This window comes from Rhipicephalus microplus, chromosome 1, assembly GCF_043290135.1.
Source record: "Rhipicephalus microplus isolate Deutch F79 chromosome 1, USDA_Rmic, whole genome shotgun sequence".
In the NCBI taxonomy this organism is placed as follows: domain Eukaryota; kingdom Metazoa; phylum Arthropoda; class Arachnida; order Ixodida; family Ixodidae; genus Rhipicephalus; species Rhipicephalus microplus.
In genome coordinates this window covers 57,194,385-57,212,306 of record NC_134700.1, presented here as the reverse complement: position 1 = coordinate 57,212,306, position 17,922 = coordinate 57,194,385, and the positions used below count along the sequence as shown (strand labels likewise).

Below are 17,922 nucleotides of genomic sequence, written 5' to 3'. Positions count from 1 at the left end.
TTTTTCGCCCCTCGTGGATTTTTTTTTGCTTATAGACCTGTTTCGTTTCAAAGATTGGATTTTGAAGAGGGCATGTAGTTCATTTGATTATTGTGGCTTTGTGTTGCTCGCAATATCTGATGTTGGCCTCTGAGCGAATGATGTGCCTGGAATCGATTTCACCTATGGCATAGGGGAGGAACATAGAGTTAGTGAATGTGAGGTTACCTAGACCTCGCCGCGGGTCGGAGAGAGGGTGCGAGGGGGACTGGTCTGGGAAACGGTGAGGTTTAGATAGACAAGATATGTGACTGGCCTCTGTGGCCCAAGCTAGGCAGATTATGCGAGGTGGTTGGTCGAGATACCTAAATAGACACTGCACAACAGGTGATGAGATGAGACAAGTAAAGATAACAGACAAGCTACAGCGTTTTTCCTACACAATAGTGTCGTGCCTCGTTAGGAGGCGGGGAGGGCTGGCTTGTGGGAAGAGATGAAGCAGCCCGGGTATCGACGAGGCGAGGTGAAAGTTCAAATTGAAATGGTTTCACGGCGTCTCCCCGCACGGAAGTGTCGCGCCTCGTTAGAAGGCAGGGGGGGTTGTGATCTGTATTGATGTACAACGTCCAATGTCACAGTTGCATAGGACAGCATATACGCTCCTTTCTCAGCTAATCCGAACACGCAATTCGCGTTAGAGGTCGCTTTCCCTCACCGACAGGTGCAGCAGAGGCCGGGCAGGAGATGGTACACGAGGGTAATTAAGTATTGCTGCCTGTATGACCTATGTTCTCCCGCCGTCCCGATTTTCGTTTGGGTTGAGATGTTCGATAAAATCTTAAAATTTTGTGCATGTGTGGAATGAAAGCATATTGAAATGCGTGTATCCTGTGTTCGGTTGTGCCGAGAGTGGACACTGCAGGCGAAGTGTGTGATGTGCTCGCGTGGTAGTGAACCTTCCGCACACATGACTGAACGTTGCGTACCAAACCATCCGACGAGCAGCTGTGACCAGTGTGCGCTTTGACCACGCGTCATCCACGAGTTTCTGCGGAGATACTCAAGGTTTCAAGTGTGTTGTGCGTGGTAGAAACACGGAATCAAAATGCTTCGTGGTGGGTGATGATTCAGCGACAATCACAGATTGGTTCCTCTCAGTGACGCGCTGCCGTCAGGGCTGAATCACAAGTGTGCTGTGTTCGCATACCGTATTCCTAAGATTGCCGCAATGTCTCAATTTCGCTGTGCAACCCGAAGGCGCTATGCGCCCGTATTTCTCGTGTTTGAGTTTCCCCGCTGGGAAAATTCTTCTGCAAGATGAAGAGATTGTGACGTCCCCGCAAACACGGACTGAACCCCGGTCCTTTCAAGATGTTTACGCTCGTTTCTTAAACCCATGCATTAAAAAAAAAGGAAAAGAAAACTTTCGGTGTAACGAATGGGCATTCCGGAGTGGAGTACCTGGAAGGATTATTTCTACAGTTCTCGCGCCCCCCCCCCCCCCCCCTGTACAAACACAAGGACCGTGTGGCGCCTTGTTGTCTACAGACAGTGTGACAGTGTACAGTGGCAATAATCCGCGCGCACCCTTCAGATTTGTGGCATGAGGGAGCAGCAGAGCACCTTTTGTTGGTTCGGGGAATGCGACCCTGCTGCAGCACCTGTGCCGGGTCCGGCCTGACTTTCCGTCAGCCTCCGTGGCTCCAGGGCTCATTACTACGTTCTGCGCAAATGGCCACCCGCGGCGTTGAATGACGAAGAAGCGGCGGCTACGGAGAATTTCGCGGGAGACGCTGAGCTGCATGGAGACGTTGAGCCTCGGTTTGGACATCGGCTCATCAAGTACCAGAAACCGGGGCAATTGGTTCGACCGAAAACATTTCGGCACAACACTGCAAACTCCGGACTTTGTCGGAAGCATCGAGACCATTGTTCGCCCATAATTAAACATCTTGGGACAGCTCGCCCATCTCTCTCTCTGAGGCTTGAGTTTGTACATTGTTACTTGCTTGGCTTTGTTTGGGAGAGGGTTTTCTACTGGTGTGGCACGCGGGGGCGACCGTCGAAGATGATACACTCAGACTGACAAGATAACATGCCGCGTCGATAGTGGCGATTGGTTTGGTGCCCCGGTAGGGCGGAGTCGGAACCCGAGAAAAGCGGCCACGGGTCAAGGAAGGGGAGAGGCGAGGAAAGTCATTCCGAGGGGAGAAAAAGAAGTACACAGCGACGGAAGGGGACAGATCAGACCTCGACGCCAAGGACCAACCTTCGGCCCCGACTCGAGCAGCCAACTCCGAGGCCCCGACTACATGGACATTCTGTGAGACGAACTTCACCTCCCTTACTTAAACGAGCTTTGCGGGAAGGGATGCGGCATATTGAGACATTGTGCGATTTTATTAATTAATGACTTTATCATTTGTGTCGTCGTGTGTTTACTCTGTATTGAGGCAGCCTTGTATTGTCAACGTTACTGTGCTTATGTATCCTGTTTCGCGTGTCGCGAGTATTTGCTGATGTGTTACAATTTCGTGTAACAGAGATGCCGTTCACGGACAGTATGTGTGTACGCCATTTGCACTTGCTATTGAATTAAATGCGTCAATGATTAAGAAAAGATCGTGACGTCTCTTACTTCCCGGCCCCAGCACGAATCCCTGTATGTGGAAAGTGATTGAGACACGTAGCCAAGAGGGAACCAGATAAAAAGGGGGATGAGGGGTCTTCCCTCTCTTTGGCGATCGGTGGCGTAGTGGGGACGTCTCAAAGTCGTGAAGCGCTTGTGTGAGGGCAGTCAGAGCGACGTGTTCAAAACAGCACTCCCAGAAAAGCAAGTAACTTTGAAGAAGCCACATGATTCTGGGCCTACTCTTCCAGGTTTTCAGGGACAAGAGTTTCACTGCATAGCTTTTTCAGATGTAGTTATTGAAACCAACACTAGTGACTCATGTCTTCTTATGAAAGCTTGGAACTTTGTGATTGCAACAAATATTTTATCAGATAGTGTTGATGTAAAGATATCTGCTAGATTTTTCAAGCAACTGACTAACTTTCATGCTGGTATTGTGGGGATAACTGAGCTCCATGCTTACCAGGCTTCGGGCCTTTCAGCAGTCAATGAAGTATGGTCAATTAAGGAGATCAAGTCAAGGTGCTGCTGCTTACCTGGTAAAAAAGGTTTTGTTGTACTGCCACTTTTACACAGTGGCTGATGTCACCACAGCCTCGTTTGAAAAGTTTCATGCTGCTTATAATATTTCATGGATGAAGAAGATTTTAATGGAAAACATGGCTGTTTGCAACCAGTTTACTCTTTTGGCAATGTAGCTGTGCATCACTACAGGTGCTCTGTGCGATGTCAGTGCGTGCGAAAGAAATCCTGAACTACTTTTCCAAGCAATCATCTATTGGCCTTAGTATCAAAGTTCATTGTCATTCACGATTGCCGCAGCAATTTTTCATATCTGTCAAGATTGAGTTGAGTTGCGGGAATTTATTGTGTGCTGTTATTTCTCTCTTGTTTTGTCCTGACGAGCGCACTGGAAGCTACACAGGAAGGGATGACTTGTGAAAAAGAAGCTAGGTCATTTGCATGACATTGAGTGCACGTCACGAAGTACAATTGCTTGTTAGAAATGCACATGCCCCTTTTCATAGTGAAAGAAGACATCGACGTGACTGAGTGACGCTTGTGCTGTTTCGCCTGCGTGGCGTTAGTAGCCTGTGTGGCTTGTGTTTTCTTGAAAGTTAAGTAAATTCTTCCCTTTATGCAACGTCTCGGGTGCTTCAAGGATGCCGGCGAAGCTAACATGATTGATTTATTGATTTGTGGGGTTTAACATCCCAAAACTACTATATGATTATGAGTGACGTTGTAGTGGAGGGCTCCGGCAATTTTGACCACCTGGTGTTCTTTAACGTGCACCCAAATCTGAGCACACGGGCCTACAACTTTTATGCCTCCATCGAAAATGCAGCCGCCGCAGCCGGGATTCGGTCCCGCGACCGAAGCTAACATGCTCTTTCAAGATGTGGTTTCAGAGCACATCAGTGTTGCGACTTGTTGGGATCGCCAGTAACAATCCTTGCCCTCCTCCACTCTAGCCGCCATATAAAGCAGCCACCAAGGCCCCTCGGTATTTCTCTGAATGTGCAATCACAGTGAGCGACAGATGGGAGGAGAAGTTGGCAAAAGAATGCGATGAGTTTTCATGTGAGTGGAGAGTCCATCGGGCTCTAAAATAGTGGCTACCAACGTGGAGGTTATTTTTCTGATTTGTGCCACTGTCATGATACAGGTGCGAAAAACAATTAAGTGGTTGCCGTGTGGGGGCCATGAACAACGAAGTGTGCGACGCGTGCCGCGGTGTGCATGCGATGGTTCGAGGTAGCGCAGAGGTAAATGACAGACGGTTCTCGGCAGGACGTCAGGTCCGGCAAACTAGGCAACGACCTCAAGGCATTCTACCGTTCTTGTACTCCGGCTGGGTGACTGACCCATGAGCAGGAGATACACCCTGACAGCAGTCATCAACGCCTTATTAATGCTTTCCAGCTTGCCCCGCCACCTACAAGCATCTCTTTTTTGGACCACACGACAACAAACGGCCATGAACTATATAATTTGCTTTAGCAGACTGTGGCAAGAGGCGCATCTGATTCAAACTCCACTTATGGTTTATGCCAGCTATCGACCAATAGCAGCAGTCTGTTGTGTGAGGAAAGATCTGTTTTATGACAGCCCTACGAAGAGCTGAGTGCAGTCCTCTGTGATAAGAGGGTGCTTAAGAAAGTGGAAACATTGCATTCTACTTATTAACTCTGCTTGCCAAACATGACGGCAAGATTTGGCAGAGCTGTCCACAGCATAGAGTGGCTGCTTTTGTCTGCATGTTTTCTTTTACTAGCACAAGAGGTAATTCATGATCCCTTTGAGGACTTCCAAGGGGACGAAATTAAGCCCTTCACTATGGCGTAAACCTGGTCACTATGGGATGTTGAACCCAATAAACCAACCAATCAACTTGTACACCAATGTTTGCTGGATCCAACAAGAGTGCTCTCCTGATACGAAAACAAGGTGGGGCCCAAGGTCAGAGGGGTCTTTTTATTTAATGAACTGAGTTCAGCAGGCCTTGTGAAACTTTTGTCGCGTGTCATGCTATGGAATCAGATTACATGGAAGAACACCATTGCATAAAGCTTGGTTTTAAAGAGCCCATTTGATTTTTTGTATACCTCTCTCCATGTTTTTTTTTTTTTTTCCTGCAGGAGATGATCGTACCTTACATATATGACTGTCTTTCAGTAAATTCTCAGTCTGTGCTCTGTCTGCGCCTAATTCTCCCTTCGAGCTAGTTGCTTTTTTTTTTAATGCATTCATGTTAAAATAAACCATAAGCTCACCTGAAAAATCAACCCTTTAAGTTTAATATATTTATAGCTGTAAAAAGCTCATCATCCACAGAAGCGCAATCCTGCGCTGGTTTTATTGATATGGAGCGAATTAGTATCTGATATAAAGCTGCCAAATGCTGAGTTAGCTTGAGCAGATGGTAGTAGCAACTTTTAAAGATGATGGACTTTCTTGGGGACCTTCGACGAAAAAAAATTTTGGTCTGTCTGTCTCTACATTTGTCTGCCCGCTTTTAACAGGACCCTAAAAGGCACCAGACGATATCCCAAACGGCCAACCCTATCCGCAGCACCCACCAATACTGCTCAAGATTCGGCGTTCATACTTGTGCAGTTGTCAATTAAAAAGAAATTATTGTGCACATCTCAGGCACCATAACAACACGTCAATATTCTGTATGTGTCTTTTACTAGAAAAGGCATACATAAGTAATTGTAAGGACTGTAGCATTTATCACATTGCACTGACCATGCAACGCTTGCACGAAAAGGCAAGTGTTTCCAACGCTTTGCTAAGACGACACGGTGGTGGCACCTACCCGTCGTCTTGCGTTCTACACTTTATCACCTGCGAGACGAGCGCGCACACCGTGCACTTCATTTTCCGAGATAACTGCCAGATAGCGCTCATGTCTGACGTGTGACATGACTTTATGCGCTCGTTCACCTCCGCTGCACGCTCGAGGCACTTCAACACAGCGCCTCCAGAATGCCATTCACCAATTTTCTTGCGCTGAACATAAAATAAACATTTCGTTCACTCTCTCCAGATGCAAGACTATTGTTTTTTGACAACATTTGTAGTGTAGCATGCAGATACGGGGCCAATTTTTTTTTTGCAGTGTTTACACAGGGCTCGGTGCTACTTATAAGACTGCAACCTAATCTCATTAGGCTTCTTGAGTTATTGTTACTTTAGGGCAAGTTCATGTGGGCTTACTGACCTTATGTTACTTAATGTTCCCAGATATATTCAGTCATTCACTTCAAAGAAAGTGGAGACGTTGCTGCAGTGCCATCATGTTGGGTTCAGGGCAACAAGGTATTTTGGCCTCCGTACAAAAATGCAACAAAAGTGACGTCGGCTATCAAAAACAAAGTTGAACCGGAAGCCTACTGGACTCAGTATTCCGGTGCTGTTTTGTCAACAACAGGTAAATTTTGTTCCGCTATACTGGCTGGTACATTGGCACTGTTGGGAGGTGGTCAGTGCTATAGCTCAGAAAGCATGAGTTTTGTGCAATAAATTTAGATAGCAATGCCAGTTGAAAATTTTTATTGACCATATAAATGGTTGCCTCTATAAGCCATTGTTGTAAATAGCTGCTATTAGGTTACCGGTGTCACAAATTTATTGCCTTCATCATTGCCCTTCACGGGGGTGGCGATTTAGGCTTGTTGGTATTATAGCATGATGATTGAGTGCAGGCTAAAGACATGGACAAAAGAAGGTACATTCAAGACACCACAGCCCTATAAGCACTGTGGTGTTTTGAATGTGCCTTCTTTTGTCCATGCCTTTAGCCTGCGCAACCATCTATTATCGCCGTTCATGTTTTTGTCATTCTCTTACATGTTAAAGTTCCTCTTCATTTAACATAAGCTGGTCCCTTCTGCTGTGTGCCAACATGATGTGAATATATCCTTCTCCGCATCCTTGATCTTTTGCCCTTTTCTGGGTGTTGTGCACGAGTTATGAAGGAAAGATGGGATGTAGAGCAGCTGCACATAGTTTATATTCTTTCTCAGAAAGTTACGAGGCTGCGAGGAGGCGGGAAGCCAAGGCTGAGAACCAGCTATACGGACTGACAACGGAAGATGAGGGGCGGCCTAAGAAGTGAATTCGACGTCCTCCAAGGCCCATAGATGAATGAAATGAGTTCATTAGTGGCACACCAAGACGTACAACTTCAGGACGAAGACAGGACTCTTTCATGTTAACGCAACAGAGTTGTGGGGTTGAAGTCTCACCAGCTCCAAGTTACGAAGACCCAGCTCCGACACCCTGCTCTCAGGCTGGCGGTAACTCTAAAACAAATACTCTGAAAGAGCAAGGGCTTGTTGTGCGAGCTGTTTCTAATGTGTATTTCTTGATAAGCTCGACTGATTTAAAGTTTTCAAACTGAACCTATGGATTTTTTAGATCCTATTGTGCAGGTCGTGACCTCCCATCATTGAAGAATTTACAAAAAAAGGCAAATACAGGAGCTTCTCAGTGACATCACTGTGGAAATGGCGAGTAAAGTTTGACATAAACGAATGAGTGAAATGTAATCTATTGATTATAAACCGCAAGGACATATTGTGAGAATAAGTGCAAGTTGAGCTGGTTTGTATGGGTTCTTCATAGAAGTTAGGCATCTGTTCAATTAAATAAAGAAGTCGAAAAAACAACACAAAAGCCAACTATTTGGTAGTTGCCCCGCCACGGTGGTCTAGTGGCTAAGGTACTCGGCTGCTGACCCGCAATTCGCGGGATCAAATCCCGGCTGCGGCGGCTGCGTTTCCGATGGAGGCGGAAGCGTTGTAGGCCCGTGTGCTCAGATTTGGGCACACGTTAAAAACCCCAGGTGGTCAAAATTTCCGGAGCCCTCCACTACGACATCTCTCATAATCATATGGTGGTTTTGGGACGTTAAACCCCACATATCAATCAAATTAACTATTTGGTAGTTACCATTTTACGTTTGTGTTGTTGATTTTCTCTTCTCTTTTTGTCATGTCTGCATGTATAACCATTTGTAACACAGTGCCCTCTTTAGACACGTGACTTTCTTGTGCCATTTCTGTGGACTGTTAGAAAAAATAGACCACAAACACTGAAATGATGGTAAATGAAATATTCTTGTTGTTTAAAGTTTATTCATACCACCTCTTGTTGAAATATTTTGCTGCACACGATTGGTTTGTGACGGCACTACTGTGTTGGAGACAGGCAGAGTGTGTCCCAGCAGGAATTCAAAATACTTTTACATTTTTAGACTGGTCACTCTCACCAGATGACCATTGCATGTGATTTGAGTGGGTCGTTCAATACGTTTTATGAAAAAACATAGCATAACTGACTCATGTATAATTACATGATTAGTTATAATTATAAGAAGTTTTTGTAAAATATGTCAGCTTATTCTAACACTTGTGCTTACTTATATTTGGTCTCCAGAACATTGGCATCAAATTATATAATTTTCTCGCAATTATAGACAGCCTATCATAGTCCGGGTCACAAAGGAATAACTACACAACCAAACGCAACAGCCCTTGTTAGAACCATTTTCATAGCTGGTGTTTCTGGAATTTTCACATCTGCTGTCTGCCACATGCATAAGCTTATTTCTATCATACTCGGTCTTTTTAAAAATACTGAAGTTAAAAAGTTTATAGATGTGCTATATTCATTGACAACTTGTCTTGGCATTAGAGCAAAAGCTACAGAGCCAAAATTACAGGCATCCTACCGCCGTTGAATGTAGTTCCACAATAGCGCCCGTATTTTCATCGTGAAATATAGATACTGTTAAGTGGTTTATTGGCCGACACTCAGCGATGATTCACGACAGCGACAGTCAAAGCGGGGATCGACTCTCTGCGCGAGCTGCTCTTCTTCTTATGGAAAGGGCGACCCACTAGAAGGCGCTGCAGAGGACGACCCACTGTTCAAAGGCTTTACCACAACTACCCCGGGTACGAAAAGGGAGCCGCCTGGCGACCTAACAGCTGGTTACAATGAGCGGGTCATGGTAGGCCTTGAGGCGCTCCACGTTAACAATGTCGCGTCCTCGACGACGCATGTCCGAAGATGGTTCGATGGGTTCAATCAAGTAGTTGACAGGGGAAGTGCATTTGACGACACGGTAGGGGCCTTCGTATTTGGGCAATAGTTTTGAAGATAGGCCAGTTGCAGTAGTAGGGATGGAGAGCCAGACGAGCGCTCCAGGGAGGAACGTGGGCGCAGTAGTGCTGGCGTCAGCGCGAATGGCTTTTTGCCGCTCTTGATCATGCGCTGTAAATGTCCTTGCAAGCTCTCGACACTCTTCAGCAAGCTTGGCTGTAGCAGAAATAGGCGCCCACTCGGACGGATCTGGCTTGTACGGAAGTATAGTGTCGATGGTGTGTGACGGGTGCCTTCCATATAATAAAAAGAAAGGTGAAAAGCCAGTAGTGCATCCGCGACCCTCCTGTCTTCACCGGAGCGGATGGCACCGACGTCGAGGACTGGCTGGCCATGTACGAACGCGTGAGCGTCCCAAACCATTGGGACGAGGCAGGTAAACTGGGCAACCTGTTTTTCTATCTCGCGGGTGTGGCCAGCATGTGGTACAACAACCACGCATCTGATTTCCCGACATGGTCCGCTTTTAAAACCGCTGTCGTCGACGTGTTCGGCCGCCCGGCCGTTCGTAAGCTGCAAGCTGAACAGCGTTTACGTGAACGAGCCCAGCAGACCGGAGAGACCTTCACAAGTTATATCGAGGACATCCTTGACTTGTGCAAGAAAGTCGACCAGAACATGTCAGAGGCTGACAAAATCACGCATGTTCTAAAAGGCATCGCCGACGATGCCTTCACCATGCTCCTGGCGAAGAACCCCCGCACTGTGGCAGAAGTCATCATGTTATGCCAAAGTTACGACGAGCTGCGGCGGCAGCGCTTGATGACCCGTCGACCGCCACCACGTGATGCTGATCTCTCGGCCTTGTCAGCAGTTCCTGACCACGCAACCTTGCTCGCCGAAATCAAGTCGTTCGTGCGTGAGGAAGTTGCCCGCCAGGTCCCTCTACTGGCTTTTGCTTCCCCACAACATGCTCAACAGCCATCAAGTACACTTCTACCTCCGCTCCGCCGAGCCATTCAGCAGGAAATCGCGGAGGTCGTCCCTGAATACCACCAGCCGCCTCCTGCATCTGTGCCACTCAGCTACGCCCAAGTTGTTGCCAGGCCGCCCCCACCGATTTCTGCGACTGTTCCCCTAAATTACACCGAACCCGTCGCGAGGCCCCAGGCCTTTGGAGAAACTGTCTCGCCTACATACGCCTGAGTCACCCACGTGCCCCGAGTGCCGCCTACCATGCACTCATATCAGCAGCCGGCTCGTCAATCGCGTTCTGCGACATGGATGCGACCCGCAAACCAATGGCGCACTGCTGACAATCGCCCCATCTGCTTTGCTTGTGGTTGCGTCGGTCATGTAGCACGCTATTGCAATCGTGTGCAGCAACCGCAGGTCGCCTCCAACTTTCCCAGCCAGTCAAGCCGCTCTTATGACCAACCGCCGCCTATGTCACCGTGTCCCGCCCCGTTCCGTCTACCCGCCGTTCACCATCTCCACGACGTCGCTCACTGTCGCCAATGCGGCCACGTCCACTCGAGGGCGACCAGGAAAACTAGTCGTCGCAGTCCACGAAGCAAGGGCTGCGACGCTGTCGAACTGCGGAAGCCCTCAGGAAAGCCCGTCGAACGTGATAGACGTGCTTGTGGATGGCGTTCGTGCATCTGCCCTTGTAGATACTGGAGCCGCCGTATCCGTGATGGACGAAAAACTTAGCCGATTACTGCGCAAAGTGACCACGCCGCTTCGTGGGCTCTCCCTCCGTACAGCCAGCGCCCAAAGTATTCACCCTACAGCGATGTGCACAGCCCGCCTTATGATTCAGGACGTGATGTATGCGGTCGAATTCATCATAATTTCTTCATGCTCTCACGACGTCATCCTAGGATGGAATTTTCTCTCCCGCCACGACGCCGTCATTCATTGCGCACCAGCAGAAATAGAACTCACGCCATTCTCTTCTTTGACGCCGGCCGACAGTCCATCCGCTGCAAGCAAGGTACTCGTCAGAGACGACACTCAAGTGCCTGCAAACTCGTCCGTTGCGGTGTCGCTCTACTGCGCAAGCCTTTCTGACACCGCTGCACTCCTCTCGCCATCTCATCGTGTTTTCATAAGAAAAAGCTTGCTGGTTCCTTTCGCGACCGTGCAACTCACTCACGGCAGCACCACTATTTTCGTCGTGAACTCAACTCCGTACAGCGTTACGTTGGTGCGAGGGGAATGTCTCGGCATCGTGGAACCCATCGAAGACGCGCAAGTTATGGATCAACCCGATGACATGCACTGCTCAAGTTCCTGTACGCTTGGTGCTGTTTCCACATCTGCTTCATCATCCGATGATATATTCGGTCCCTGCTTACCCGACGACCTTACGCAGGGCCAGCGTTCCCAGCTTTTGAGCCTGTTGGAAGAATTCCGCTCTTCTTTCGATGTCGCTCAACCTTCTCTCGGCCGCACATCCACCGTTACGCATCGCATCGACACAGGCGCACAGCCACCGCTGCGGCAACGTCCATATCGCGTATCTCCCACAAAACACCGTGTAATCAATGAGCAAGTCGACGACATGCTTCGCCGCGATGTTATTCGCCCCTTTAGCAGCCCCTGGGCGTCTCCTGTCGTTCTCGTCACGAAGAAGGACGGTTCTGTGCGGTTCTGTGTGGACTACCGACGCCTCAACAAGATCACTCGTAAGGACGTGTATCCACTACCGCGGGTAGACGACGCGATTGACAGCCTGCAAGGAGCAGAATTCTTTTCATCCCTCGATTTGCGCTCAGGGTACTGGCAAGTACCTATGGCTGAGGACGCTCGACCGAAGACCGCTTTTGTCACCCCCGAAGGCTTGTACGAGTTCAACGTTATGCCGTTTGGGCTGTGCAATGCGCCCGCCACCTTTAAGCGCATGATGGATACAGTTCTGCGTGACCTGAAATGGCACACGTGCCTGTGCTACCTCGATGACGTCGTTGTTTTCGCTCCTGACTTCTCAACGCATCTTCAACGCCTTCGGCATGTTTTAACGCATCTGAGCAACGCCAGTCTGCAACTGAACCTAAAGAAGTGCCAATTTGCAGCTCGGCAGCTGACAATACTCGGCCACGTCGTGTCCAAGGACGAAATTCTCCCTGATCCAGCCAAGCTTCGAGCCGTGACCGAGTTCCCCAAGCCAACATCCGTCAAGGAACTGCGCAGTTTCGTAGGACTGTGTTCCTACTTTCGGCGCTTCATTCGAAACTTTGCGACTATCATATCGCCGCTGACGAAGCTTCTCGGAAGTAACGGGCCTCTCCATTCGTGGTCATCACAGTGCGACGACGCTTTCAGAACACTTCGTCGTTTGTTGACGTCGCCTCCGCCACTACGACCCTACGGCCCCTACAGAGGTACACACTGATGCCAGTGGTGTCGGCCTCGGCGCTGTCCTTGCGCAGCGCAAACCAGGGTTCCCGGAATATGTCGTGGCGTACGTGAGCCGTACGCTTACGAAAGCCGAGACTAATTACACAGTCACCGAGAAAGAATGTTTGGCAATCGTCTGGGCCCTTGCAAAGTTCCGACCTTATTTGTATGGTCGCCCATTTGATGTCTTCACCGACCACCACGCACTATGCTGGTTGTCGTCATTGAAAGATCCCTCAGGCCGTCTCGCCCGGTGGGCACTTCGCCTGCAAGACTATGACATCCGCGTGCTGTACCGCAATGGAACGGGCGACCCACTAGAAGGCGCTGCAGAGGACGACCCACTGTTCAAAGGCTTTACCACAAGTGGTTTATTGGCCGACACTCAGCGATGATTCACGACAGCGACAGTCAAAGCGGGGATCGACTCTCTGCGCGAGCTGCTCTTCTTCTTATGGAAAGGGCGACCCACTAGAAGGCGCTGCAGAGGACGACCCACTGTTCAAAGGCTTTACCACAATACAAGTTCCCCCTTTATTTTCTACATGGAGCAATTTGAGACTGGTCATAGTTCCCACCATTAGGATCATTGTATTTAATTTATTCATTGTGACTTCGCATTTCTGAGCGCGCAAAGAAATCCCACCACTTTACGTGCACCTCAAACGCTAAGCGACGTCTGCGTCTATACATGAATCGCTGATGGTGCGCCCCCGACACTTTCAATAGCGTTAAGAGACGCATGCCAAAACGGACTGCTTCGCGTAATGCTACATGTGCAGACACTCCACGTCCGTAGCTTTCCGTGCAGTGCCAAGAAAAGTTGTTGCTTAGTATAGCAGTTAATTTCACTTATTCTTTTGTTTTGTATAATAGTTTACTTTAATCTAGTCTAATCAAGAGCCAATTATATCATTCACCGTTTATTCAAGTGCAAACATCAGCAGCCCATCTGTCAAAGTTTATTTTCCTTCTTTTTCTGTGGTAATATGCCGTGCCTTTCTTTTGTTAAAAAAATGACATGACAGTGCAATAATATTGTACATTTTTCTTTATATCAGTTTTTGCAAAAGTGCTCACGCATGTTGACCATTTATTATTGTAGCTAGTTGCACAAAGTGCAGTTCTAACAAAAATTGAGCATCAGCTAAATCAAGGCACCACAGTTGAAAATGCCATGGATGTAAATGAAATGCCCCTCTACCCTGCTATAACTGAAGAAGAATTGAGGGCATTTAAAGCTAGCCTCGAAAACAGCGTCATTTTTGCTGTACTGGTAAGTGTTGCTGTTCATTGCAGGTGCTGCTAGCTGGTTCAACAATAACATAATGTGTTGCCTCAAAATTACTGACATTTCTCCAGGACCACAAGAGTATTGTGTAAATCTCTTTCAACATCTTTTCATTCAAGATGAAAGAACTGGGCCAAATTGGAGGTTGTGACATAAGCACGACCACGAAAAGAGTAATGAAGAGGCTTCTTCATGACAGTGTAGTGGTACTGTACAGCTATACTGGAAGAAAAGGCAAATGACGGGCAGCGGAGCTCAACATTGTTTGTCTTGTATTTGGTAAGGGGACGCAAATTTTTCATGTCCTGGTGTACTTATTATCGTTTGTGAAAAAAAAAAGATAATGGTCCTCGTTGCTATGCATATTATTTCCAGCTGCTGCACGTACAACACGCAAGGCAACAGATGCTGAGATCAGCCACATGATTGGCGATTGGTTACGCTTTGCCAATGCAAGGCTTACTGTGTCCAAGCAAAAACTTAATGTTTATTATTTTCCATCATACAGCCGAGCTATCACTCTTTTTGTCCTTGCCACCTTTAGGTTTATGGCATAACTTTTTTACAAGCCTTCCTGTGTTCTTTTGTAAGATAGAGAAAGTGGTAATGTTTGTACTTACGCTTTTCTTATAGTTAATCTTACTTAGAATGTAAGTATATATATATATAAATATATATATATATATATATAAAATAAGGGAGAGAAGTGTATACCTAAGGGCTCGTATTTCCGTGTTTTAACACAATATTAATGAGATATAACAGACAGTAATGCCAAGGAGATTCACACAATATATATATATATATATATATATATATATATATATATATATTTTACAAGCTCCGTTATGTTTTATTTTTGAATCAAGAGAGGGAAAAAAATGCAGTACATAACAGCTTGTGGTAATCAGTTTTATGCGAAACAGTCTACGAGTGGTTGTGCTGCATTTTTTTGCTTTAAATAAACGTAAAAGGTGGGTAGATGTGTTTTGGTCAGTGCAGTAGTTATGTGCACATAGGGGTCTTACTAGGCACGTTGGCTACACCAGCTTTGTTTATTATGTACAGCTGGATCCCTGGGTTGTTAGATAACTGTATTTTTCCCACGCCAAAAAAACTCGATGCCAGTCTTCAGGTTTAGATCTTGATTGATTGATTTGTGGGGTTTAACGTTCCAAAACTACCATTTGATTATGAGAAACGCCGTAGTGGAGGACTCTGGAAATTTTGACCACCTGGGGTTCTTTAACGTGCACTCAAATCTCAGGTTTAGATGTGACTAAGTGATGCCAGGTTATATCATTTATTTCTTGCTGTCTGGGTAGAGCACCAGTAAAAAGCACGAATTTGGATGAAAGCAGATGGTCTCGGTTGTATGGGGGCTGCCATGCTGCTGTGGGTCATCTTTGTTAGGGAGGCTATTGCGATTACCAGCTGGTAATGGCTACAGTAATTCAGAGTTTGCGAAGTACATGCCAAACGTACTCCTTATAGGTGTAGCGTGCCATGGAAGAAGCACAGCTAAAACCCTTGTATATGCTTAATGAAACAGTTATGCCCGGAACTACATTATATATATTGCACGAGTCTACTGCCAGTGTACTCCGCGCAGCTCCGGCAGCGCTGCAAGGTATCCGATTCCGTTCAGTGATATTGGGGTCAAAAGCTTTAAATTTTGAAGTGCAATCATGAGCAAGCAGGCAGCAAGTGACAACATATACCATCGAGGGACCACAATGGCACTATCAAACGTGATGTGGACCAGGCAGGTAGCACTATTGCAAGGCAGTGCTGACAGTGATCACTATTGGTGGTTGGACGAAATTCGTGTTTTTAAAAACAGCTGCTGCGAACAAGTACTATACAGAGCACTTACAAGGCTACGTGCATTAATTTTGCCCTGCCGTGGCGGTCTAGTGGCTAAAGTACTCGGCTGCTGACCCGCAGGTCGCGGGTTCGCATCCCGGCTGCAGCGGCTGCATTTCCGATGGAGGCGGAAATGTTGTAGGCCCGTGTGCTCAGATTTGGGTGCATGTTGAAGAACCACAGGTGGTCGAAATTTCCGGAGCCCTCCACTACGACGTCTCTCATAGTCATATGGTGGTTTTGGGACATTAAACCCCACTTATCTATCTATCTATCTATCTATCTATCTATCTATCTATCTATCTATCTATCTATCTATCTATCTATCTATCTATCTATCTACGTGCATTAATTGTGCAGTGGTGGTGAATGGTTTTCATTGTCTTATCAAAAGCATTTGCAATGTTTATGCTACTACTGAAGCTACTTCGTTTGTTTATTATATGCAGTAACTTCTGAATATTCCTTGTTTTTGCAGAACAAAGTGCCGCGGCCTGCTTATTGATCACAGCCAAGCCTCGGATGAGCATCGAGGAATAAACTATAGACGGGCATCATGCAATAAAGTATATTTGCAATCAAGACATGCAGTTAAGCTGAGTAATGCTGCCAAACAGCTGCAAGATGTAGAAAGTCTTTAAAACTGCTGATTAGAGTGCTTAGAATCGATCTGGTTCAGTCCATGCATATACAAACAAGCTGCTAACACACATGCGTTCCATCAATAATTTAATGTACTTTATAATACCCTACTGCATGTTGAAGACATGCTCCAGCTATGATTCGCAAGTTTGTCTTTTCAGTTAAAAAGACTTTTGTCATTGGGAATGTTTTCGGCGTTGCATGAGCATAATTTACAATAATTTTTAATATTTTATAAATGTTACGGGAGTATAACTTGTAACGTCACTCTTGCGTTTAGCTTAACGTTATGCAAACATTATCATAACGTTTTATCAATGTTTACTTCATGTTCAGGATAACGTTATCGCTACTTTTATTCAGAACGTTAGCAGAACATTTAGTTTCGATGACATTAACAATATTGTTTCAACATTGAAGCTGAATGTAAAAGTAACATTATTATAACGTATTTGTGCTACTTGGGACAGCATACATACATTTGGGACTCGGCAGGGGGTATAAACTAAGGACGAGAATCCACAACGAATGCGAATCGTAAGGCGAAAAGAATAAATATACAATATAACAAATAATGTGCAACTGCACGATACACTTACCCGAAGTCTCAGCCGCGCTGTATCGACGTTCACTATAACGCCGGATGCCCGTAGGTTGTCGAAAAGCTGCTGCCGCGTCAATGATCCGTCGAAATTCACAACGACTTTCTTGTCACGAAACTCGACAAGGCATTTGGAAGCCATATGTCAGGAAAATTCATCCGACAAATTCGTGAAAACGCGTAAACAGCACGGCTACACTGTGAGGAATGAGGCGAGGGCGGAATGAGGGGCAAGGTGGACGAGACGAATAAAGAGCATTTATTGATGACAGGCACGGAGGAAGGAAAGGTGATGACAGGGCTACAGTGGCTAGAGTAGGAATGGATGGATGGATGGATGGGTGGGTGGATGGATGGATATAGCTGTACTCATTAGATTAGGCGGTGGCTAGCGCCACCAAACCGTAATACTTAATGAACCAAAAACTAGAATTATATTTTTTCCCTTAAATAGTGAGGTTGAGGATTCGTACTTTGCAGCGAAGGGTTCAATTTTCGCTCGTGCCTTGACTTTAGCCACCAATCAGATAACCTACTTCTAGTTAATTCTACCCGCTTAGAGTTTTTTTGCCCTCACTGTCCCTAAATCCCAGTGCTTTGAAAAACTCTGCGCCATCAACCTTAACTACAGGGTGAAGCCCTTTACAGAACATTATCAAGTGTTCGGCAGTTTCTTCTTCTTCTCCACATGCATTGAATACCGTGTCTACCCCTTCGTATTTGGCCCGATATGTCTTGGTTCGCAGTACTCCCGTCCTGGCCTCAAACAGTATTGAGAACTACCCTGAGTATTATCATAGATCCTTTCCTTGGCAATTTCCTGCTTAAATGTTCGATAGATCTCGAGTGCGAACTTCTTAATCATGCCAATTCTCCACATATCGGTCTCAG

General features: G+C 46.6%; 1 protein-coding gene across 2 annotated transcripts in view; it reads right to left on the bottom strand.

Annotated features, from left to right (window-relative positions):
• The window catches only part of LOC119178784 (sterile alpha motif domain-containing protein 3), a 61,839-nt gene extending 44,522 nt beyond the window's left edge, over positions 1 to 17,317 (bottom strand). The window contains exon 1 of one of the 2 annotated variants that reach the window (XM_075871792.1): positions 17,030 to 17,317. In XM_075871792.1, coding sequence (XP_075727907.1) covers positions 17,030 to 17,173 — 144 coding nt within the window. In that variant the 5' untranslated portion in view covers positions 17,174 to 17,317. The remainder of the gene's footprint in view (positions 1 to 17,029) is intronic. The other variant, XM_075871850.1, reaches the window with a different exon arrangement.
• Between the last annotated feature and the right edge of the window lie 605 nt (positions 17,318 to 17,922).